General features: G+C 39.6%; 1 protein-coding gene across 1 annotated transcript; it reads left to right on the plus strand.

Annotated features, from left to right (window-relative positions):
- Positions 1-1,222: 1,222 nt before the first annotated feature.
- LOC103275905 (ubiquitin carboxyl-terminal hydrolase 25-like) lies at positions 1,223-26,387 on the plus strand. Its single transcript, XM_008073305.1, has 9 exons — positions 1,223-1,415; positions 10,225-10,404; positions 11,577-11,674; positions 14,885-15,063; positions 16,750-16,828; positions 21,346-21,425; positions 21,777-21,900; positions 25,276-25,471; positions 25,765-26,387. Exons 1-9 carry the CDS (start codon positions 1,223-1,225, stop codon positions 25,935-25,937), a joined length of 1,302 nt encoding a protein of 433 aa, XP_008071496.1. The 3' UTR covers positions 25,938-26,387.

The raw sequence follows: 26,387 nt of genomic DNA on the forward strand, positions 1-26,387 counted from the left end.
TGTAATCCCAGCACTTTGGAAAGTTGAGATGAGAGGATTGCCTGAGCCCGTGGCTTCGAGACCAGAACTCCAGTTTGGGCGACAGAGTGAGACTACAACTCAAAAAAAAAAAAAAAAAAGTTTAACGCTATGCGATTGACCAGGGAGAACTGCTTAATTTCTCCTTCCTTCTGGTTAAGCAGGCTTAATGCTCAGGCAATACATTCAGCCATGTAGTGATCTCGATATATTAAGGAAAATGTAGTCATAAATGCTAATTCTAGCTAATTGAGTACCCACCATAAGAACCTATCTGGCCCTTATAACTGATCTAGCAAAAATCCTGTGACCAAAGTAGAATTTTTCCACAGTTAGAGGTAAAATTGCCAGTTCAGTTGTGATGCCTTTTAAGTTTAAGTGCCTAGTGGAGCAGTTCTCGCAGTAACCCAGTGCTCCCACAGGGCAGCCAATTGGCTGCTATAAGTTGGCCACTGTAATTTGCGAGTATAACCGAGCCAGTGAGGAAGTGTATAGTTTGATTAAACTTTAGGAGAGAGTATACTCCTAGGGAGTCAGTGCCATTGGTTCTTTTTTTTTTTTTTTTGAGTTGGAGTCTCACTCCGTCGCTCAGACTGGAGTGCAGTGGCACACTCACCATCACCCTGGCGTCAACCTGCTGGGCTCTGGTGATCCTTCCGCTTCATTCTCCCACGTAGACAGAACTACAGGCACACACTACCACAACCAGCTCATTTTTTATTTAGTGTAGAGGCAAGATCTGACCAAGTTGCCTGGGCTGGTCTCAAACCCATGGGCTCAGGCAATCCACTTGCCTTGGCCTCCCAAAATGCTGGGATTACAGGCTGAAACATGGAGCTGGTTCTTGTTGGGAATTGGTCCTCTGCTACTGTTGGGGTATGAATGCCTGACACCGTGGCACCCATAGAGGTAATCAACAACAATTTTTCACGTTTAGCATAGGTGCTAATTTTAAAAATACCAAGGATTTTTGGAGAATCTGGTTGGGCCCAGGTACCAGGTGGGAAGGTAGAGTACAAATTCACCCTTACATCTTGGAATGCTGCCACATTGGAGGGCTGATAGTGACAGCAAGGGTCCAGGGAATAGAGGGTCCTCTAGGAGATATGGGGTAGGAGTATTATTACCATGGTGCAGAGTAAAGGAATCAAAAATTAATCTCTCATCAGCAAGCTGAAGTGTTTGACCTAGAGTTATCGTAACTATGATGAATAAGACACCTGTGGAACTTATGCTGGACAAGGGTGTTCACCCTTATTCTCAGTTTGATTACTCCATGGTCCATTGGGAGGGGGAAATGTTCCCAACTGCGCAGTCTATCTGCAACTTCTTGTGCTATGAGAAATCTGGAGATAGAGACATTAAAGACAATGGGGGTTTAGAAGTTGTTAGTGAAGGTGAGAGGATTGTCTGAGCTCGTGGGTTCAAGACCAGCCTGGGCAACTTGGTGAGATCTTGTCTCTACAATAAATCAAAAAATTAGCTGGATGTGGTGGCACATGCCTGTAGTTTCAGCTACGTGTAAGGGTAAGGTAGAAAGATCATCTGAGCCCAGCAGGTTGAGTCTATGGTGGCTGTGAACGTGCCACTGCACTCCAGCCTGGGAGACAAAGTGAGATTCCAACTCAAAAAAAAAAGAGGCCAGGTACAGTGGCTCACACCTATAATCCCAGCACTTTGGGAGACAGAGGTGAGAGGACTCCCTGGACACTCAGGTTCAAGACCAGCCTGGGTGCCGGAGTCCAGCTCCCGCAGAGTCCAGAGATTCCCAAAGGTGGAAATGGTGTCAGTGATTGTGAGAAAGAGAGAAAGAGAAAGAAAGAAAGAAGCTGTACCCCTGTCTAGTGCAGAAGCCATTTATTGGGAATTACAACAGGTCTTTTATCCCCAAATTTTGCACAGTCAGTCTCACATGTCTTTCACATGAACACAAAGCCAGGTGCGTGAGGGGCATCCCCCACCCACCAGATGTTCTTTCAGGTATGAGGAAGAAAATCCCATAACAGACTTTAACCTTAATCCGTGACTGACCTATCCTATAAAACTTTTTTATTCTATGCTGATTTATACTAATACCAAATTGAATGATTCTATAGAAACTTAAATACTTACTTTACAACCTAAAGCGACCCATCCCAGAATGTTCAGAATGTGGCCCAGTCCAAAGTTCACAGTGGGCTACCTGCATTCTTTCAACAAAATGGCTGTCTAAACTTATATTTCTAAAACTATATTCTACAATTTACACCTTACTCAACTTCAATAAATCCTAAAATCACGACCCAGAAGCTTGTGACCAATACTAAGTCTCTTTAGATGTGACCTGAGTTTGAACTGTAAGTTGTGTGAAAGCCAAAACTGCAGTTTGTGGAAGAATGGGAGCAATGAGCTTCTAAAGTTAGCTTGTGTTTGTCCCAGTCTCAGAGTTTTTATGTTTTGAGCTTACAGGAGCTTAGTCTGGTTATAGTGCTAAGTAGAAAGGAGGAGAAAATGGGGTCAAGAGCTCCCGAACGCATCCTAGTGGTCTCTGGGTCAACGGCCCTTCCTGATCCCTAATGCTCAGTGGGCCTCCGTGGCCGCTTCCCAACACCTGGGCAACTTGGTGAGACCCCACTGTTATGACCAGAGTATAAGAAATAAATTGCCAACACAGAACTTCAGATTCTAAAGATTTCTTTAATCAGACATGGCGACCAAGAGAGGCAAGAGCCATTGAAAACTCTCGGCCCCCAGCAAAGCAAGCAGAGGGTTTTTAAATACATTGCAGCTTGAAAAAAACACAGTTTCTGCTATTATGATAGCTAAAGGTTACATACCAGAAAGGAACAGAAAACTAGGGAAGGGGTTTGTAGTTTTTCTGTTTACTTAGCTGGCCATTGGCCAGGTACTTTCTTGCAAAATTAATTTTGAAACTGGATTTTGTAACAAGATGTAAGTGAGGTTGGGAATTTAAAAAAAAAAAGCTCTTAATTACAGTTCAGGGGTCAAGAACAGTTGTGGTTACATATGGCAGGGAGTCATGTCAAGTGGGTAACTACGAGTACTTAAAATGAAGATTTTAGCAGAATGGAGTTACTTATGCCTAACAAACTTCTATTTATATATTTAAAAACAGGTCATTTTTCAGTCATTTTATTCCTTCCTTTTACTTGTGCATGAGTTAAATTGTTGACTCATCAGTTATTGACAAAGGACTATAGTGGGTCCTGACATACATAAGCTTTACAGAATTAATGTATTGCTGAACAAAACAGATAATCCAATTAAGTACACAGGGTCCTATTAAACATAGAGTGGAACCAAGATTTATTATTATCTAGGTTTTTTTGTCTATGCTTTCTTTGACTTTACAGAGGGTATCTTTGATAATGCCTGATTTATTGGCATAAAAACAACAGGTCTCCCTGAGAGCAGCACAAAGTCCTCCTTGGGATAAAAAGATCAGGTCTAAGCTTCAGTGATTCTGGAGGACAACTTCTGCAAGGGAATCTACTTGGTCATGGAGCTGGTCTATGGCGTACTGCATATATTTTAGGTCCAAGCTGATATCTCATGCTAGATTGGCCCACCCTATTTCTCTGTGAACTAAAGCTGCGGTGCTGAGTGCTGCAGTTCCAACTATGCTTAACCCAATTAAGGTTGGCACAAGGAACGGGACAGCTCATTTTTGGTGAGGCAATGGGAGACCAGGGGGATTTAATAGCAGGGATCCTTCGGGACCACTATAGACATATACTTGAGGTAACACTTGAACAGTTACACATAGGGTTGGCTTATTAGCTACCATTTCGGTGGTTACACAGGTTGTTAGGCCTGTATGACAAGCAAGCCAAGTGTCAGCTGGAGCCATATAGGTTGTAGAGTCAGACATAGATATTATAAGAGACGAGTTACAGATCTCAGCAAATGGAGAGGCTGTTAAATTGAAATTTACAGTTTGCAAACAGGAGGCCTTTCCAGTTACATCCCTGAGGGTGCCATGAATTATTTTCTGAGAATTTTTACATGTAGTTTTTTCATGTTCCTGGTGGCATGGGATGATTGAGGTCTCGATTCCTAGGCCTACATAGTAAGAGGGTTTGGCCTTTAGACATAACCAACAATCTGGTGGGGTGATATTAAGCAGAGGTGTAGGTGGGTTAACATAGGAAAAAGGCTGAGTGGTTGACTTTTGGGGGCTTCTTTAGGGGATGGTAAACCTTTGGATGCTAATGGAGGTTTGGGTAGCTGATGGTAGCTAAATAAGGGGTCGTTAGGTCTGGTTAATTGTCCAATTCTGGATGGCCCTTTTTGGGTTTGGTGGAGAATCATTTATCATTGGATGTGAAAAGAACTCCTGAGTCATATTCATTTAAATAAATTTGTATGCCCCAGGTGAATCCCATATCCCAGGAAAGGAGGGAGGGATTGTTGATTTTTATATAAATTGGGGAATAGCTGGGATGGTTTCCTCGGGGATCCCACCATGTAACAACAGTGGATGTGTCATTTGGTCCTTTGGGATAAGAAGCGATAGTAACACATTCCCATCCTGGACAGAAGAATTGACTTGCCTGATTACAAAGACTGTTAGTGGGCTGTCCTGGACATATATAGAATCTATGTCTCTTAGATCCATATAAAGAGAGCAACCCTTTCCTTTCAAGGGGGCCCCTGGTTCACAATATTTTTTGGTTGGGATATTATTAGCTCTGCTTCCCCTTTGGCCTGACAAATCTAATAAGTCTTGAATAAGACTGAGTTGAGGGGCTGGCCAGTGGACCATTCTTTAGTATCTAATGTGGTTCCTCCCTGTGTAAGGGTAAAGGAGTACTAGGTGGGATGTTGAGCCCCACCCTTGAGTGCGTAGGTCAAGGAATACCAGAACAAAAACAAAAGAGTCTTAGCTTGTGGTGGCCAGTTCCGGTCCATCTCTGGTCAGTGTAGGATGCTGAACTCGGAGAGTGATTTTGAGAGGGCTGTTAGGGTCTTTCTGTACAGTTCAAATATCCGAGGGTGAAGTGTAATCATCGAGGTCGTCGAACCCGGTCCTCTTGACTCACGAGTAATGAATCCAGGCCAGTATTCCATCAACTTTGAGTGCCATCAGGGTGGTGAGGATGACAATGTAGGGCCTCTTCCAGGCTGGGGCTAGTCCTTCTTTCTGGAACCTTTCGACATAGACCAGTTGTTCAGGCTGAAATGAATGACATGGTGTAGACAATGGGGTTGGCAGAACGGCACAGATGTTGGAGTGGACAGCAGCCTGGACCTGTTGGAGGGACTGAAGATACTTGAATAGAGATTGATTAGTAATTTCTTCAAGTATGGGATCCTGTAACCAGGGCAATAAGGGAGGAGGTTTACCAAATGTGATTTCAAATGGAGTAAATCCAGCCTTGTAGGGGGTGCACCAGGTCGGAAGGAGGGCCAGAGGCAAAAGATTTCACCATTTTTCACTGGTCTCTATCATTAATTTAGTCCAAGTAGATTTTAAAATTCAGTTCACGTGTTTGACCTGTCCAGAGCTCTGCGGTCGGTAAACACAATGCAATTTCCAGTTAATGTTTAGTGCCTTACTAACCAGCTGTATTATGGACGAGGTGAAAGGGGGACCATTGTCAGAGCCAACAGAGAGGGGTAGCCCAAATCTAGGAATTCTTTCTTTCTTTTTTTTTTTGAGTTGGAGTCTCACTCTGTCACCCAGACTGGAGTGCAGTGGCCACCACACTCCCAGCCACCGCAGCCTCGACCTGCTGGGTTCTGGTGATCCTTCTGCCTCAGCCTTCCGAGTGGCTGGAATTACAGGTGTGCGCTACCACACCCGGCTAATTTTTTTATTTATTGTAGAGATGAGGTCTCGCTGCCCAGGCAGGTCTCAAACCCGCAGGCTCAGGCAATCCACTCACCTCAGCCTCCCAAAGGTGCAGGATTACAGGCTGAGCCACCGAGCCCAGCTAGGAATTATTTCATTTAATAAAAGTGTTGCAACCGTCAGAGCAGTTTCATTTCTAGTGTCAAAGGCCTCCATCCATCCAGGAAAAGTATCTATAAACACTAGTAGATAATTGTATCCTGCATGGGTAGGTTTTATGTCAGTAAGATCTACCTCCCATTTCTCTCCAGGGCTAATTCTCAGGCCCTGGTGCTAATAGTAGGCTTTGGTCCTTGCTTTGCATTGACTGGATGCAGCCTAGGCATCTTGCAGCTGTCTTCTCGGTCATATATTTTAAGTTATTGATAAAACCGGTTTATCAGTTCAGTCAATTTGGTGCTACCCAAATGGGTGACAGAATATAATTGTTTTACCAGAGTGTATCCAAGAGTCTCAGGTAGGATAATTTTAGAGTCCTTGACCCACCATCCAGTGGGGTCTTTGTGAGTTCCCATCCACTCCACTTGTTTGTCTTCTTCTTGAAGACAAACTGTGGGAGAGAAGAGACTGAAGAAGTCTTAGTCAGCAGAATAGTTAGAGGTTCAAATGGGAGCTCTGCAGCTTCCCAAGCTGCCTGGTCTGCCAGGCAGTTCCCAATTGCCTCTGGAGTATCTGACTTCTGGTGTCCCCTGCAATGCATGACAGTAACCTCTTTGGGGAGCCATATAGCCTCAAAAAGGGCTAAAATCTCCTCTTTGTTTTTGGTAGTCTTGCCTGCAGCCGTCAGGAGTCCCTGTTCCTTGTAAATCATAGTATGGACATGGAGATTAGAAAAGGCATATGGGGGGGAGGGGGATGGGATGAACAGTAGCAAATATCTGTCTGGGGATGGGAAAACACCTCTTATCAACAGGGTGCCTGAATGAAATGTAATTGTACACCTAACCCTTAACTGTACCCCACAAAACCATAATAAAAAATACTGATTGATTAAAAAAAAAAAAAAAGAAAAGGCATATCAGCTGTCAGTAAAGATGTTTATCCATTTCCCGGCTCCCCTGCACAGGGCCTGAGTCAAAACAATTAACTCAGCCTTTTGAGCTGACATGCCGTTGGGTAAAGACTGACCAAATTACATCATGAGCCATGGTCACCACAGCACCAGCCTTGCAAACTCCTTTTATCAAGTGGCTGCCATCCATGAATAGGACAGCATCAGCCTGACTCAAGGGGGTATCCCGAAGGTCAGGGCAGCTAGCCTGAGAGATGTCCATCACGTCTTCACAGTCATGCACTGGCTCTTCTGGGTTATTATCGGGGAGCAGGGTAGCCAGATTAAGGCATTGTATAGGAGAGAAAGTTAGTCTAGGTTGGTCAAGGAGGAGGCTTTAGTACTGAGTGATGTGGGTATTTGACATCCAGCGGCCAGAGGCTCCCCTGAGTAGAGTCCCAACAGCATGGGGAACAGTTAAAACCAGATTGTGTCCACAAGTTAGTTTATCTGCCTCCTTGACTAGTATGGCCGTGGCTGCAATGGCCCGGAGACAAGAAGGTCAGCCAGAGGCCACTGAGTCCGGTCTTTTTGACAAATAGGCCACTGGCCGCCTCCATAGTCCGAGAGTCTGGGTAAGGACCCCTTTTGCAATTCCGTGTTGTTCATGAACAGATGGAAAGGCTTGGTAACATCTGAAAGGGCCAGAGCCAGGGCTTGGTTTAAAGCCATTTTTGATTGCTGGAACGCCTATTCCTCAGTAGTAGTCCAGTTCAGGGGCTGATCTCCTGCTGTGGCCATATATAGGGGCTTGGTAAATTTCAGCAAATCCTGGAATCCACAGTCGACAATACCCTGCCACCCTTAGGAATTCGCGTACCTGTTTCCTGGTGGTTGGCAGGAATTTGGAGAAAGGTTTTTTGGGGGGCCGAAGTCAGGGCTCATTTACCTTCTTTTAGCTGCTATCCCAGGTATAAAACTTCAGTTGAGCAGAGCTGTGCGTGCTTTGCCAACACACAGTAGCCCATATCTTGAAGGAACTGTAAGAGAGCCTTAGTACCTTGTAAACAAGTGTCCAGGCCTGCACCTGCAAGTAAGAGGTCATCTACATACTAGAGCGGAGTACATTCAGAATGTTGGACACAGAACCCTGACAAATCTGTTGCAAGGCCTCCCCAAAAAGAGTTGGAGAGTTCTTGTATCCTTGTGGCAACTGAGTCCAAGTTAGTTGACTAGTATCTACTGAGTCCGGATCTGTCCATTCAAAGGGAATAATGAGCTGACTGACTGGAGAGAGGGGAATTGAAAAGAAAGCATTTTTCAAGTCCAGTACAGTGTTGAGGAGGAAGCAGGTTGAGCAATGTGCACAGGTTGGGAACTGTAGGATGGATTGTTTCAACCCACTTATTAATCTCCCTTAAATCCTGGACAGGCTGGTAATCAGATGTTCCTGGCTTTTCAATTGGCAGGAACAGAATGTTCCAGGCAGATTGCCAGGGCATCAGGATACCAACAGCTCAAGGTCTTTGAATACAGGGAGTAATTCCCTTCCAAACCTGCAAACTCATGGGATATTGATGAATACGAACAGGAGTGGCAGATGCTAGCAGACTTACCATGACAGGAAGGTGGTGTTTTGCTAGTCCCAGTGGGTTGGTCTCTGCCCATACTGAAGGAAATTCCTGTTGTAACTGCAGAAGTAGGCTTGTTGGGGATTCTAAAGAAGCTAGAAGATATTCCTCAGAGAGTGGAACAGTCAATAACATTTGATAGGCAGTGTCAGTGGGAACATACATCTTAGTCTCATCAGGTAACCTTCAATTTTCGAAGCAGATCTTGGCCCATAAGGGGGAATAGGCAGTCAGGGGCAATCGAGAACAAGTGTGTGACTCGTCTTTGGCCTAAGTCGACCATCTGGTTGGAGGTGAACTTGCAATTAGTGACTGTGCCTGTTGCTCCTTGAACAAATATCTGTTTATCAGACATAAGCCCTAATGGTGATTTTAGGACCAACATTTCCACCCCAGTGTCCACTAGGAGTTGGATGGGGTGGCCCCCTATAGCAGTGGTTACCATGGACTCTTGGGGGCCTAAGGAAAGAGAGTCCTGGCCTCCTCAGTCCAATTCATTTCCAATTTCCCCAGTGGAGGGCAGAACCAGAACTGACTTAGGCTTTTCTGTCTTTGGGTGACAAGGGCAATCCTTTACCCAGTGACCTAATTTCTTACAATAGACACATTGGTTCTTGGACAGTTGAATTTGTCCAGTCTCCTTTTGCCCTTTTTTGGTTTCCCCTTTCTGTTTATAGGATGGCTTCAAACTGGGCTGCGAAGCCTGGATAACAAGAAGTAATATTTTTGTTTGCCACTTTGCTGCTTTATCTAGTTTCTGATCTGCCTGTTTCTGTTTCTCAGCATCACGGTTGTTGAAAACTTTTTGGGCTACTTCAAGTAACTGAGAAATATTAATCCCTGCAAAACCCTCAAGCTTTTGTAGCTTTTTCCTGTTGTCTGGGACTGCCTGTGCCACAAAAGCCAAATTGACAACCCAAGCATTCTCAGATGCCGAGGGGTTGAAGGGAGTGTAAGTATGGAATGCCTCCTGGAGGTGCTCAAGAAACATCCCTGGTGACTCCTCAGGGTCCTGAATGATCTCAGTAGTCTTAGAAGATTGATAGATTTTCAGGCTGCTCCCCTCAAGCCAGCTAATAGAGTCTGGTGATAAGTTTCTAAGTCCTGGGATCCTGCCAAAGTATTGGGGTCCCAGTCAGGATGCTGGAAGAACTTCTTTTAGCCTTTCTTGGTTTTCCTCCTTCATACCAGTGGCTGAAACCAGGAAAGATTTCCTAGCTTCAGTCCAGATCTGTTCTCATTCCTCAGGAGAAAAAGAGTCAGAAGGAGTTGTTGACAATTGTCCCATGTGGGGCGATGAGTCCACATAACTGATTCCATTAAGGAAATCAGTACCTGTGGCCTATCTGAGAATGCCAGATTTTGATGTTTCCAAGTGTATAGGTCTGAGGTAGAGAAAGGAATATAAACCAAGAAAGCCTGCTTGGCTCGGTCCAATAGAACCTTCCAAAGAGGTAAGAGTGAAGCTGGATCGGTCCAAGACTGGAGGTGAGTAGCCAAAGGCATTGACCCAGCAAAAGGGAAAGGGAAAAGGATGTGACAGGAGGCAGGCTCCAGTCCCCAGCAGCCTTCTCAGGGCCAGCTGCAACTGCCACTGCAGCCAGTGACGCGGATATGAGGGTTGGAGAGGACTGGGGACAATATGGTGGTGGGTTACAAGTGAGGGCGATTAACTCCTCAAGGGGTTCCTCCATTGATGGAGGGAAAACAGGGAATAACCCTTCTGACAGGGGCACTGAGGCAATTGGGGGATGAGGCGCTGTCTTTTCAGACAGCAGGGATCTTGACTTTGAAGACTGTGGAGGATTTCCTTTGTCAGGCCCCTTTAAACTGCATCCTCAAAGTACCTGATGGCTCCAAAGTGCCTGATGGCCTTATTCGCTTTTCCAAAACACAAGTTCCAACCCAAGGTGAGGAATTCTTGACTAGAGATAACCAATGGTCAATATAGGGAACTTATCTGGGTAGGGAGGGCCCCCATACCAGCAACAATTCTCCAGATGGCTCAGGTAACAGTACATCTAGAGATCCAGCAGAGGGCCATTAACAGCAAACATAGGCCAACCAATTTCACAGAGGGTACAGTGCCTGCTCTTTGAAAGATGGACCCCATATTCCTCCACAAATGCAACAGAGAAATTATTTAACATGCATTCAGGGGACTGGAGGACTTGGAAGACTTCTGCCCCATGTTGTCCAAAAAACACCCATAAATTACAAAAGACACCTGATAAGAATAAAACTGGTAACAATAAGGAGGTATGCAGCAGCCAGCAAAACTCTGGCTATGAATGACCAGTCCATAGGCACAGCTCTGGCAAGCAATATAGTAAAGAGAACAGCAATTGAACTAAGAAAGGAAAGGGACCAAGGATGACAAATATCCAGAAACCACTATATAAACATACAAAAATCAAGACGGTATTCAAACAGGAATATTAAACCGAAACACTGTTCTACCAACGTCTTGGGTCAACGAACAGAGACTAAAGAGTGGCCTCATCAGGCTCCGACTTCCCCAACAGAATTATGGCCATAAACAGAAGGAATGGATTAAACAGACTCTTACCTCTCTGGAGAGTGCAGACAGACTCAACCTCTTCCAAGGTGATCAGCAGTTGTTCCAGTTCCCTGGAACAGTTGAGTGGTTATGGGACCCTGATTAATCTCCCTTTAATGCCTCGCTGGACTGGGGGAGAGGTGGAGTAATGCCACCACCCATAGTTGGCAATTATAAAATATAATTCTTGCTGGGGCCATCAAATGTTATGACTGAAATGTGAGAAATAAGTTGCCAACACACAGAACTTCAGATTCTGAAGATTTCTTTAATCAGACATGGCAACCAAGAGAGTCAAGAACCATTGAAAACTCTCGGCCTCCAACAAAGCAAGCAGAGGGTTTTTATATGCAATGCAGCTTGAAAAAAACATATAGCTTCTGCTATTAAGATGGCTAAAGGTTACATACCAGAAAGGAATAGAAAACTAGGGAAGGGGTTTGTGGTTTTTCTGTTTACTAGCTGACCATTGGCCAGGTACTTTCTTGTGAAATTAATTTTGAAACAGGGTTTTGTAACAAGATGTGAGTGAGGTTGGAGATTACAAAGAAAAAGCTCTTAATTACAGTTCAGAGGTCAAGAACAGTTGTGGTTACATACGGGGGAGTTCTGTCAAGCGGGTAATTGCGAGTACTTAAAATGAAGATTTTAGCAGAGTGGAGTTAATTATGCCTAATAAATTTATATTTATGTATTTAAAAACTGGTCATTTTTCAGTCATTTCATCATCTCTATGATAAATTAAAAAATTAACCGGGCATGTTGGTGCGAGTCTGTAGTCCCAGCTACTTGGAAGGCTGAGGCAGAAGGATCGCCTGAGCCCAGCAGGTTGAGGCTGCGGTGTCTGGGAGTGTGCCACTGCCCTCCAGCCTGAGTGACAGAGTGAGACTCTAACTCAAAAAAAAAGAAGAAGAAGAAGTTGACTGGGCTCAGTAGCTCAGCCTGTAATCCCAGCACTTTGGGAGGCTGAGGGGAGTGGCATGCCTGAGCCTCCTGGGTTTGAGAGCAGCCTGGGCAACTTGGCGAGACCTCATCTCTACAATCAATCAATCAATCAATCAATAAGCAAGCAAGCCAGGTGTAGTAGCACACACCTATAGTTCTGGCTACATAGAAGGCTGAGGCAGAAGTATCACTGGAGTCCAGAACATCGATGCTGGGGTGGCCATGAGTGTGCCACTGCATTCCAGACTGGGTGACAGAGTAGGACTCCAACTCAAAAAAAAAAGTTGTTAGTTAAAGTTCCAACAAGCCTCTCTAAATTGTATATTATTATTTCTTGACCAGGTTAGGGAAACTAGAAATGGAGGGTGTCTTTTATATTGAATGTAAGTTTGTTTGTTTGTTTTTTGAGTTGGAGTCTCACTCTGTCGCCCAGACTGGAGTGCAGTGGCCGCTCCTGGCCACCGCAGCCTCGACCTGTTATGCTCCGGCAATCCTTCCACCTCAGCCTTCCAAATAGCCAGAATTACAGGCATGCGCTACCATGCCCGGCTGATTTTTTTATTTATTGTAGAGATGAGGTCTCGCTGCCCAGGCGGGTCTCGAACCCGTGGGCTCAAGCAATCCACTCACCTCAGCCTCCCAAAGGCGCGGGATTACAGGCTGAGCCACCGAGTCCGGCAATATTGAATGTAAGTTATTTTATGACTATAAATTAAATGACTGACTAGACAGCCTTTGCTATGTTGGGTCCCACAGGCATTTCATAAGGTTACCTTTTTGAAGAGGTATTTGAGAACACTTAGTGGTTCTGAATGTATGATTCAGCTGGCTGATCTATAGTAGGAACATTGGAGGCTGGAGGAGGTGCTGGCCTGAGTCTGGACAGATGTATCCAGAAGGGGAACTCCAGGAGTTTTGCTGCAGTGGGAGTAGTTAAAATGACTTTAAAGAGTTCCCTCCATGGTAGTTGAAGGGGCTTAGTTTGCCCTGGCAAGTCTCTGAGAAATACCCAGTCTCTGGGTTGTAGATGTGACTTGGGACCTGGGACCTTGCTGGGGGCCGAATTTGTTGACCTGCATAGTCTTTTAAAAGCTTTCTGGCTAATTCCAGGACTGGGAGATAATTTCCCAAGGGAGGAAACTCTGTAGGCAGCCCAGGATGTAAGATAAGGAGTCCCCCATACATTAATGCAAAGGGGCTGAGGAACAAAGGCCTTTAGGAATGGCCCTGAAATTTAGAAGAGCCATAGGCAGTAATTGTGGCCATCCAAGTTTAAATTCCAAAGACAATTTGGTTAGGTACTGTTAGAGGGTAGAATGAGCTTTCTCTACTTTTCCTGATGATTGGGGATGATAAGCTGTGTGGAGATTAAAGTCTATGCCTAAGACCTCTGGAATTTGCTATGTTATCTGAGAAGTAAAGGCAATGCCATGATCACCCTGCAGGGAGACAGGAAAGTCAAACAGGGAAATTATCTCATTGACTAGGGCCTGTGAAACCTTACATGCCCTCTCTGAGGTCGTGGGGAAAGCCTCCAGCCAGCCTGAAAAGGTATCAATAAAGGTTAACAGACATTTATACTTCTTATATTTTGGTATGTGAGTGAAGTCAATTCGCCAATCCTGTCCTGGTATATGTCCCTGTAGCTGGTGGATGGGGAGCAAAGACAGAGGTCTAGGATGTCCTTGAGGACTGACCATTCTACAAACAGGCATTCCTTAATAACAGATTTTAATTTAGAGCTTAGGTTGGAACATATAACTTAAGAACTTAAAAGTTTATATAAAGGTTTCCATCCTATGTGCTGCTTATTAGGAAGGTGCGTCAGAATTTCTTTTTTTTTTGAGTTGGAGTCTCACTCTGTCGTCCAGACTGGAGTGCCGGGGCCGCTCCCGGCCACCGCAGCCTCGACCTGCTGGGCTCCGGCGATCCTTCCGCCTCAGCCTTCCAAGTAGCCGGAATCACAGGCATGCGCTACACACCTGGCTGATTTTTTTTTATTTATTGTAGAGATGAGGTCTCACAGCCCAGGCGGGTCTCGAACCCGCGGGCTCAGGCAATCCACTCACCTCAGCCTCCCAAAGGCGCGGGATTACAGGCTGAGCCACAGAGCCCGGCAGGAATTCTTTTCATGGTAATTATAACCTCGGGGCTTGATGTTTCATCCCTTGTTTGTTAGCTATTCACCTAAAATAGTAATATTACTACTATGCATTTAAGAATCAGCCAGTTTTTTTCAGATACAGGTATTATTGGGTGCTATGTGTATATATCAACTTAAGGGTTAGATAGGATGGGAGAACTTAGCATCTTTGTCTCATGTTGTGTTCGAACAGACTTAGGCCGGACTTGTAAAATTTACAAAATCACTCACATTGTAAGCTTAGGCACACCTCTGTGTGTGAAAACAAGAAGAATACTTATATAGTGAAGGGTTAAGGAAGAGTCTATGTGCAGTTATTCAAAATGCCTTTGAACCTATGTAACATGGGACAGTGTTCTTAGATGTACTGTTTTGTTTGTAATACTTAAAAAGCCGGGCTCGGTGGCTCAGCCTGTAATCCTGCACCTTTGGGGGGCTGAGGTGAGTGGATTGCCTGAGCCTGCGGGTTCGAGACCCACCTGGGCAGCGAGAACTCATTTCTACAATAATCAAAAAATCAGCTGGGCATGGTAGCGCATGCCTGTAATTCCGGCTACCTTGGAAGGCTTGGACCGAAGGATCGCCGGAGCCCAGCGGGTCGACACTGCGGTGGCCGGGAGCTGCCGCTGCACTCCAGTCTGGGCGACAGAGTGAGACTCCAACTAAAAAAAAAAAAGGAAAAAAAATTTCAATGCAAGAAGAATGAAAATTGTAATATTGTCCTTTTCGTTGCATTTTCTAGGCAATTAAATTGGAATATTCCAGATTGGTTAAGTTGGCCCAAGAAGATACCCCACCAGAAACAGATTATCGTTTACATCATGTAGTGGTCTACTTTATCCAGAACCAGGCACCAAAAAAAATCATTGAGAAAACATTGCTGGAACAATTTGGAGATAGAAATTTAAGTTTTGATGAAAGGTATTCTGAAATGTAAAATTCATGTGCTCAAATTTTTCTTGTTTTTATGTAGATTCTCTGTGTAATTTTTGAATGCTTGTTTTTTATGTGCATGAACATACATTTTAATAAATACAGCACAAAATTGGACCTTACTTAATTTGAACAATTGCTAAGTAATTTCTCTGGAGTCTATAATCATGGTCTTTTGAATTTTGAATTGAAAATAATTTATATTAGCTTAAAATATTTTAATTATGAAACAAGTAATCACTGCCCTTATGGAACTTAATATTTTAGAGAAAAAAAACAGATTTCTCAATGTTTGTACTATAGATAGTTTAGAGAATTCTTTGTTTTAATGCCATTCTGTGATTATAGGCTGTTTAACAATATTCCTGACCTTTAGTTGTTAGATGCTGGTAGCAACTCCCAAGTTATGACAGTCTAAAACATCTCCAAGTACTGCCAGCAAAGTCACTAAATCACTGGAAAAAAGTTTTTAGTCATGCAAATGAAATATTTAAACATTCTTTGACAGAAAGAGATGACTTAGAATGGTTAAATTAATTTGGTTCACCCAAAAATATTTTTTCTTAAAGTCCTATAAAATTACTAATTTTAAAAAAAGTTAAAATTTAATCTAATTAAATGAATGACATTTACAAAATTTTAGGGCTCAGGTAAAGGTCCAAGATAATAAAAGTTATTTTAGTTTACAAAAACATTTATGATCCCTTGGAGTTCATTATAATTACATTCTAATTCTGAAATAAATGATTATTCTTTTATGAATGCCTCAAAATACTGAATTAAAAGTGGCTAGCAGAGGAGAATATGAGGGGAAGCAAAGCATCTAGGATCAGTTCCTGCCTTATCATAAGGTCTGCTGTGAAATTTAGGATTAAGTGAAATAATACAAGTAAATTGTTTTGAACAGTATCTGGTAGACAGTTGAATGTCCAGTGAATGTTGGTTGTTATTACTATTCCTGTTAGTAGCAGTATAGACGTCACTTATTTTCTTACATAGAACTGCAAGGAGTTGAGAAATATGACTGAATATTACTATCATTATCTGGACTTACTGTGTTCCAATGGATATATGCTGTTGAATTTGGAGAAGATTTAATTGAGTAATCACATTTTAAAATCTCTCGCAAATGCAAGTAATCAGTATGTTTTGATAACCTGAAAGACAAAATTAGTTGCATGTAATTAACTAAATATATTGTTTTGGATTTCTTTTTTAATAATTCTGATCATAAAATCCGTTGGAATGCTTCCATTTTTACCTGAAATGATACATACATTTTGAATTCTTTCTTTTTTACTATTTAAGAATAATGCCATTTGGGGGGAAAAGAAGATGTCATATCTCTTGAGTGTGCTTAAAAGATGCAGATTATTTGTAAAAGTTCATTTTCCCCCCTTGCAAGCTGTATTAATAGAATATAATTTAAAAGCCATATGTGAATATAAGAAATCTTGGATTAGAGTTGTTGTGTGATCGTTTTGTAATTATCCGGCATTGGTCCAAAAAGCATTTTTCACTAAAGATTATTTGGGAGTTGTTTCCATAAATAAGTGCTGCTCGGTGGCAATGGATTTCATTTCTATATGTGTTTGGTAGTTTAGTTTTGTGAAACATACATTTTTCAGTTTTTGTGGATTTTGCTTTTAATTTAGAAATCTGTATATTTTTAAGGTGTCACAACATAATGAAAGTTGCTCAAGTCAAACTGGAAATGATAAAACCTGAAGAGGTAAACTCGGAGGAGTATAAGGTAATGTTCTTCTTGAGGGATTCTGTAGTTCCTTGATATTTTTTTTTTTTCATTTTGGCACAACTAAGGTCGAATTTATTATAGATAATAAGTAAAAAGTAAATCTATTAGTCAATGCTCAAGCTATTAGTATTTTTGCAAATAATTTTGGTGTTAACTTTGATGACATGTAAACTAAAAAGTTTAAAAGTGAAATAGGAAGATTTTTGTTTTTATTTTCATGTACAGTCCTCTTGTATTCTAATACTAGTTCTCAACTAAATATCAATTTTGATATTGTAATTACATAATAATAGTGAATATTTATCAAGAACCTGCTATATGCCAAGCTCCTTTACATGTATTAACTGATTTAATCTAGAGAGCAAGACTATGAGGTAGATGGTATTCTTATTTCCCGATTTATATGTGAGAATATATGGCAAAGAGAAGGCAGGTGACATGCCTAACGTTTTCATAGCTAGACATTTTCAATTTGACTGATAGAACCTACATTCTTTTTTTTTTTTTTTGAGTTGGAGTCTCACTCTGTCGCCCAGACTGGAGTTCAGTGGCCGCTCCCGGCCACCGCAGCCTCACCTGCTGGGCTCCAACGATCCTTCCGCCTCAGCCTTCCAAGTAGCCGGAATTACAGGCATGCGCTACCACTCCCGGCTGATTTTTTGATTTATTATAGAGATGGGGTCTCGCTGCCCAGGCGGGTCTCGAACCCATGGGCTCAGGCAATCCACTCACCTCAGCCTCCCAAAGGCGCGGGATTACAGGCTGAGCCACCGAGACCGGCTAGAATCTACATTCTTAACTGCGAGACTGCACTGAAAGCGGGCTGCATTTTTTTCTTTCAGTTTGCCTCATCAGCTACTTTTGAGAAAGTTAAGAGTACTCCATATAGTGTATATATGTATCTTCCATACATAGTTGCCATTATGAGACAGTGCTGTGTGTATGAGGGAGCAGACACATGGACACTTGTATACATGTCCGTGGGAGTTTTTTTGGGTGCATAAACTTATTTCTATATCAACTTTGGCTCTAAAATTAGTATTCTTTATTTTAATTGACAGATTCAAACACCTACTATTTCTGTTTCTTCAAGGTTTTTAGTTTAACCTTAAATGTTTTTTAAAATTTATGAATCTAGAAAATTTTAAGTTGCTTTTCTGGACTTTCCTGTTGTTTTCCTGATTAGTGTTTGGTCCCATTTACAAACTTAGTTACAATGCTTTAGATTCCCTTAAACAATTAGTGTCATTCACCACATTATCAGAGTAGAGGAAAGATCCAGAAAAATACTTATTATTGTTGAAAATTTTTAGCTGACCTGAAACTTTACTACCTTAATCTACTAAAGTGTGTATCGAAAAACAAAAATTAAAAAAAAAGCAAAACAACAAAACTTCAGCAAATATATAGAGTTATGAACATTGAAAGCTTTAGGTTTATGATCTGGAAAAAACAGGCAACAAAAACAAGTAAAAAGTAGAAGATTGGAAAAAGAAGTAGCAAAGTCACCATTTGCAGATTTTTTGACCTCGAAATTCAAATAATCTATAGATAAATTTATTAGAATCAATAGAACTTTGTATCATACAAATCTATGTCAAACATCAATTGTCAAACATCAATTTCTGTTTTCTAATACTAGTAACAAATAATTAGAAAATAACGTGTATAAAAATGATGCTGCTTACAATAGCATCAGAAACTATAGAGTATCTAGAAATAAATTTAACAAAAGATATGCATGACTACTCTGGGCAACACCATAAACTTACTGGGAGAATTAAAAAAGACCTAAATAAATGGACATGTTTGATGTCAAGTTGGAAAACTTGATATTATATAAATATGCTCCACTAAATGGTTTATAGATTCAGTGTAATTCTGTGAAAATTCTAGCAGGATGTTTTATGGATAAGCTGATGGAAAACTTTTATGAAATGCAAAGGTCCCAGACTACTAGATACCTTCTCGAAGATAGAAGGTAGAAAAGTTTACTAGAGATCAAAACATACTTTCTTAATCATTTTAACTTTATAATGATACTAGCATAATAATAGGTAAATTAAAACAGTAAAACAGAATTGAAAATCTTGGAACATATCCACCCCTTTTTGTACATATGATATATGCCAGAGATAGCAAGCAAGTCAGTGAACATGGAAGGACTTTCCAATCAGTGATTCTGGAAAATAAATAAAATTGGATCCCTTCTTCACTCCATATACAAAAATCCATTTTAATTGTGAAAGGCTCCTATATAAAGCTACGTAGAAGTCAACATACTTAGAAACTCAAAGAAATTCATTTACCCATGAGGGATACACGTTGGCCAGAGAATTTTGACCAGAATATATACGCTGCAGCCAGGGATAATCAGGGCAGGTTGTCTCATAACTATCAGGAGCAAGTCAGGTCATTTTTTAGCTAATAACAGCTCTAAATTTGCACCCGTCAAATTGATCTCTCTACTCTTGTCCCCAAAATTCATGTACATGGGACTTAATTTTTAATTTTGATTTGATTCTGCAACCCCTCCTTTAGTTTGCCTTAACTGATTGGATTCAGCGTATTTTTATTTAGAAACCTCATATTCTTTCTAACTGTAGAGCCATTATACCATAAAAGTATTTATTTATTTTTTTTCTCTTTGAGTTGGAGTCTCACTCTGTCGCCCAGACTGGAGTGCAGTGGCCACTCCCAGACCCTGCAGCCTTGGCCTGCTGGGCTCCCATGATCCTTCCTCCTCAGCCTTCCGAGTAGCTGGAATTACAGGCATACGCTACCACGCCTGGCTGATTTTTTGATTTATTGTAGAGGTGAAGGTCTCGCTGCCCAGGTGGGTCTCGAACCCGTGGGCTCAGGCAATCCACTCAACTCAGCTTCCAAAAGGCTTGGGATTACAGGCTGAGCCACCGAGCCCGACACCATACAAGTATTTAAATGACCTGTTTCTGCATGTCTCACGTCTTTGTCTCTTGCTAAGTTCAGGTGTTAGCAAACCTTGCCCCTCAGACCACATCCAGCTTTTACTACCTGTTATTGTCAAATAAAATTTATTTACTTGTTGTCTGTGACTGCTTTCACACTACAGTTGCAAGACTTGAGTAACTTGACAAAGCTTGCCAGGTTTAAAATATTTAATATCTGGCTCCTAAGAAAATGTCTGTCATCTCACAACTTTAAGGCTGTTCTAATGACAGCTTGGAATGGAAGTTTGAATACCTTCCTCAGAAAAGCTACCTTTGTACTTGCAGGCTAAATTTTGCCATTATTTGTTATTAAGATCTACTACGGGATGAAAATTAAGCCTTGAAAACTTAAAATTAAATTAAAATTTTAAAATTAAATAGTCACATTTAAAAAGAATATAGTTGGCAATAACTTTGTCTGTCTGTCTGTCTGTCTGTCTATCTGTCATTCTCCAAGTTGGATTCTCACTTTGTTACCTAGGCTGGAGTGTAGTGGCACGCTCACAGCCATCACAGCCTCAACCTTCTGGGCTCAGGTGATCCTTCCGCCTCAGCCTTCTAAGTACCTGGGACTACAGGGGTACACCACCACACCTGGCTAACTTTTTGATGTATTGTAGAGACGAGGTCTTGCCAATTTGCCCAGGCTGGTCTCGAACTCCTGTGTTCAGGCAATCCTCCTGCCTTGGCCTCCCAAAGTCCTGGGATTACAGGCATGAGCCACCATACCTGGTATATTTACATACTTCTTATTTTTATTTGCATATCATGATGTGTATTTGAAAGCTTTAACACCTTTATTATTAGCATTTTTTTAGCCTAATCCTTTACTGAGTTTTAGTTCTTTTCCTTGAGTTAATTTTTTAAAAATAAGTTAAGAAAATTCTTCTTTTGTTGTCTTTGAGGATTATAGAGCATCAGCTTAGAATTACTGAGGTTTGCCTATTATATGACCTATAATCATTTGACGGGGGGAATGGGCATTGATTGGTATATTGCACTTATCCTTTCAATGTTATCTCAGGTGAATAACCTCTTTAGCTACCACATCTAAAATCAAATTTACTACACATCTGGCAAAATGAAAAGGTTAAAGCTGTTCTATAACACTGTTCTTTTAGTTCTTAAAATTCTGTATTATGTGTTTAACTTAAATTCATATTCAAAAAAATAACTTTATTTAACTGCTATGTTAGTGTGATATGGGTACTATAATATTTTAATAATATGATTTTATACTGAAGAATTTTTGAGATAGAGAGATGACCTGATTGATTATCCTGCTCTTATATTTCTGTTATCTTCTAGTGAGGTCATTTTGTTTAATTCCTCATTAATGTGTAATAACTTTTATATTTATTGCCATATTAATGAATAGTCTTGTGTGTCAGAAAGGAAAGTCTTGATTTAGGTATAGTTTATCTTAATTTTGAACTTTGTTTCTATTAATTTAAAGGTTATCAGAACAGTGTTACTTTATGAACAGTTTAATTAAGATTTTAGAATCTTACTCTGAATGTTTTCAATATTTTCTCTAACCTACAGGAATGGCATCAGGATTATAGGAAATTCAGGGAAACAACTATGTATCTCATAATTGGGCTAGAAAATTTTCAGAGAGAAAGGTAAGGCAAAGTGGAAAAATATGCCTAAATGGAGACATCAGGAAAAGAAATACTAATGGAGACAGAAGTGTCTGAAGTCATTAATTATGCTACCCTCTCCTAGTTTAAAAGAAAAAATTCCCTGCTCCTTTTTTTTTTAACTTTTAAGACATAACTATTTCCTGGCTTCGGATGTTGCTTCAGACGTTGCTAAAAAGTTGCTTTTAGGCATTTCTTGCATCAGATATTTTTTATTATAATGTTTTAGATAATCAAAATTGAAGTGCAAGCTTAAAATGTTTTATAATTGTAGTTGACTTTGTTTTACAAAGATGAAATACTAATGTGTATATTTCTTTTTAATTTCTTAAGTTATATAGATTCCTTGCTCTTCCTCATCTGTGCTTATCAGAATAACAAAGAACTTTTGTCCAAAGGCTTATACAGAGGGCATGATGAAGAATTGATATCACATTATAGAAGAGAATGTTTACTGGTAAGTTGAATACATGCAGTATGTGTTTTATCACTTTTTTTGTTGATTGGACACATTTTTTAGAATGATATATAAATGATTGACTATAAACTCTGATGGGGTAAGAAGCTCAGTGATGTCTATAAACTGGGTCTATTTCCTTTAGATGGCAAAGCACACTTGATTTTTTATTCCTCCTTTCTTTATCAATCAGCCTTCTAAGTACCTGGGACTACAGGGGCTGTGATGGCTGTGAGTGCTATAGATGATCAATATTCTTAAACTGTAATGTTTGCTTATGTTCCTAAATTTAGATTTTTTTTCTTTTGGTGGGAGATGAAGGGCCATATAGATAATGAGGAAATATCATTATTATTACTGTAGAAAACAAAGAATAGATTTTTTTTGAGATTTATAAGTGGTAGTATATTTGATGTGAGTAATGTTAAAAGATTCATTGTGATATGATACCTTTTTTTGCCCCTAGTGATCAGTTTCTTTACCTCAAATATTTTTACTCTCTATATGCTGAAATGTTACTGTTGTTAAAACTTTTAGTGCCAGTTTACTTAACTCTAGATATCTGCAGTACTTTGTTGATGTTCTCTGAGTCAACTTATCTTTATGTATAAAACAGCAAATTCTATCTTTAGCCTTTTTTCTGATTAAATTTCATTGTCAGTTGGCTATTGATATCACTCTTCTATATTAGAAACCCTAAGTTATTTTTTTTCATGTTTTAAAAAATAGACAAAGATAACGAAAGAGGATATGTAGTTTGAACCTGTATGTTTAAATGTGCTTTAAAAACTTTAGGTAGGTCTACTGGTGAAATAGTTTTTTTTTTCAGTAGAAATATGCACTATACACTAATTTCAGCGTGTGACGGCTTTAATATTTTTTAATAGGAGTGTAAAAGGTTGTGTGATCTTACTATCTTTTTCTCTCAGCTGATTTTAATGCATTTGAGTGAATTTTAAAACTTAAATTGTTGATGGTTTATGTTCATTGTGGATGATATTTTTAATATGCCAATTTCAAAGGTTTTTGAATCTAAGGAGCACCTGAATTATATGTATTTTAGCTTAAAAAATATAAAGCTGTTTATAAGCATATAAAAATATACGTGATTGTATAGGAATATTTTAGCAAAGCTAATTTTAAATATAAATACAACCAAAACTTGATGGTTACTCTGAAACATTAAAAAAATGGTAGAATGTTTCTCTTATTTTTTGATGGTAAACCAGCCACACTTTGTTATTTGTTTTACCTAGGGATCTAAATGAAACCTCAAGGATTATTTTAGTTTTCCTTTCAGGTTTTTTCATATTGTGTGTTTGTTGAGTGTCAGATTTTAAGAGATATGAAGATGAGTAAGAGAGACTTCCTGTCCTTAGAAAACTCAGTCTGCTAAAAGACATACACAAATAATTGTTATGTTCTGGAATAAGTGCCATTGTGAGAAATACTCAAAACAATATACCTCGAATTGTTGGGAAGAATCATAAAATAATATGAACACTGATGTGAATCTTAATGGATAAATAGGAGTTTTAATCGTTGTAGTGAGAAGAAGAACATTCCAGCCAAAAACGTACATATAAAAAGTTCTGGATCATACACATCAGAAAATGCGAAATTCACTGTGGCAAGGTTATATGAGCAAGTGGGTTTAGGTGAAAGTGATGAAGCTGACAATACCTGTTGATGTCAGACTTAAGAAACTTACATGACATTCTAACATTTATGCCAGTGTAACTTTGATTAGATTTGGCATGATCAGACTTATAAAACCTTGGTCAGGCTTATTTTCAGAAAATAATTCTGACAGTATTATACTAGAGGATGAACTGGAAAGGAGGAGATTGAAATCAAGAACCCTCGAGGGGGAAAGATAAGGGAAGGAGAGCAATGACCTCAACTGAGGTTTCAGTCTAGTAGTTATGAAGAAGAGGATGTAGAAGTTGGTGAAGGAAATGAAATCAAGGAATGTGATAACTGATGGATAAGTGGGAAGAAGCAAATGGAAGAGTCAAAGCTACCTGACTTGCTAGTTTTGCACTTAGTATTGGGGAATCTTAAGAGAATGAACAAGCTTGACTTTGAACATATTATATTTAAGATTGTTCCAGGATATTCTCTGATTCAGTGAATGTAATACTAAAACTTAACATTAATTTTCAGAATAATAAATTATTATTGTAATAGGTATCTGTTTTTGTACCTGATGTAGTTTCTTTTTCTAAATATTTTCATGATCTGTCTGCTGAAATGACACTGTTGTTATAAATATTTATTAATATAACAATAAGTATAAAAACTATTAGGCATTGATAAGGAAGTAAACAAAAATATCTTACTAGAAAATAACTTTAGTAAAGCCTCTTTCCAAAATCAAGATAAATTGCATAAGAATTACATAATGCAATCATAAATATATAATTTTTGTATTTGAAATTCAGCTTTAAAAGTCATATATTGCTGTAAACATAAGGATTCAAATAAACGTTTAAGTATTATAGCTTGTTATATTTATATTCTTTACTTACCTCTTGTCTCTATCTGTTATAGCATGGATTTCTCTATTCTACCATATCAATGGTCAGCACACTATGGTTTGTGCTTCACCCTACCAATTGTTTTTATAAATAACACAACCATGCCCATTCATTTACATGTTATATATGACTGCCTTTGAGCTACAGTGGCAGAGTTGAGTAGTTACAACAGACATATGGCCTTTAAAGCCTAAAATATTCTCCATCTGGCCCTTTATGGAAAGTTTGTTGATCCTTGTACCAAATTGTAAACTCCATGAGAATTTTCTGTATTAATTACTTGGTGATTAGATGGCCCTTAAGCCTAGAAAGGTTTCTGGCACATGGTGTGTACTCCATAAGAATTTGGTGAAGTAGTAAGTGAATAGATTATCTTTATATTTTTGTATCAAAAGGAATATAATAGTATTTATTCAGTTGACATTGATGGAGAAGATGTTAAAAAATTTTTCACAACAGAGAATCTGGTATTTTTAGTTTTTAAATTATTTTCAGTACTTTTAAAATTTTTAAATTGGGGGAAATAAATCTCTTGAGAATAACAAATGGTTCCTGCAGTAATAATCATCAATGTGTAATATAAGCTGAACATGAACTAAAAATATAGCAACAGTATTTTCTCCATTGCTTTTTGTTTGTGGTGTTGTCACGTGCATAGCTTTTTCTAAGAATCCTCTGTTTTAGCATAGTTGAGATTGTTTTTCCTTAGTGCCATTTGTTTTAATACTGTTTGTGAACATATTTATGTTGCCATAAGCATTAATGCAGATATTTTTGTTTAATTTTAAAAAGGAAGCAAAACCTGATTTTTTTTTTTCTTTTGCATTGCATTAAGAAATTAAATGAGCAAGCTGCAGAACTGTTTGAATCTGGAGAGGATCGAGAAGTAAATAATGGTCTGATTATCATGAATGAGTTTATTGTCCCGTTTTTGCCCTTATTACTTGTGGATGAAATGGAAGAGAAGGATATATTAGCTGTGGAAGATATGAGAAATCGATGGTGTTCCTATCTTGGTCAAGAAATGGAATGTAAGTTTAACCAATGCTAGGAGGCACCTGAGTTGTTGGTATTAAAAGCAGCTAGAATTAGATGTGATTAATATGCATGCCTCTTTTAATATTCTGTTATATTGTCACATTTACATAATTCCTTTTTCTTATTGAAGAACTAAGCAGTACCCATTGCTGTTGCCATTTATAGTCTTGTCTCTTCCCCTAAAATGCCAATTATTTTACATATCATTGCAAGTTAATAAATCATATTAAGGAAGATCATCTGATAATTCTTATCTTTAGTTGAATGTAATTATTTGTGTTTGCAGCACACCTTCAAGAAAAGCTGACAGATTTTCTGCCAAAACTGCTTGATTGTTCTATGGAGATCAAAAGTTTTCATGAGCCACCGAAATTACCTTCGTATTCCACGCATGAACTCTGTGAACGATTTGCCCGAATCATGTTGTCCCTCAGTCGAACTCCTGCTGATGGAAGATAAACTGCACACACTTTCCCTAGACACACTGTATAAACTCTTTTTAGTTCTTAACCCTTGCCTTCCTGTCACAGGGTTTGCTTGTTGCTGCTATAGTTTTTAACTTTTTTTATTTTAATAACTGCAAAAAACAAAATGACTATACAGACTTTAATCAGACTGCAAACAATAAAGCTGAGAATCGCATGGCACTCAGACTTTGTTTTAAACAGAACTGATGTATAATTACAAATCTGATTGATTTTATTATGGCAACACTATTTTTGCCACCTTTTGCCACCTTTCTGTTACAGTGTTACTTTGCTTTTATCTTTTCTTTATCAACAGCTTTCCGTTCAGTCTGGAGGCTTTCCATGACTACAGCCATTTAAGTGTTCAACACTGTGTACGATACCTACTATTTGGTAGCTTGTAAATGAAATTAAAGAATAAAGTTTTATTTATGGCTACCTA

This window comes from Carlito syrichta, unplaced genomic scaffold (assembly GCF_000164805.1).
Source record: "Carlito syrichta isolate Samal-C Ts95f unplaced genomic scaffold, Tarsius_syrichta-2.0.1 Scaffold315817, whole genome shotgun sequence".
NCBI lineage: Eukaryota > Metazoa > Chordata > Mammalia > Primates > Tarsiidae > Carlito > Carlito syrichta.

Coding starts and splice junctions, on each gene's coding strand:
- LOC103275905 (XM_008073305.1), top strand. CDS start 1,223: ATGATGAATAAGACACCTGTGGAACTTATGCTGGACAAGGGTGTTCAC. Junction 15,064..16,749: donor AATTTAAGTTTTGATGAAAG/GTATTCTGAAAT, acceptor TATATTTTTAAG/GTGTCACAACATAATGAAAG. Junction 21,426..21,776: donor GAAAATTTTCAGAGAGAAAG/GTAAGGCAAAGT, acceptor TAATTTCTTAAG/TTATATAGATTCCTTGCTCT.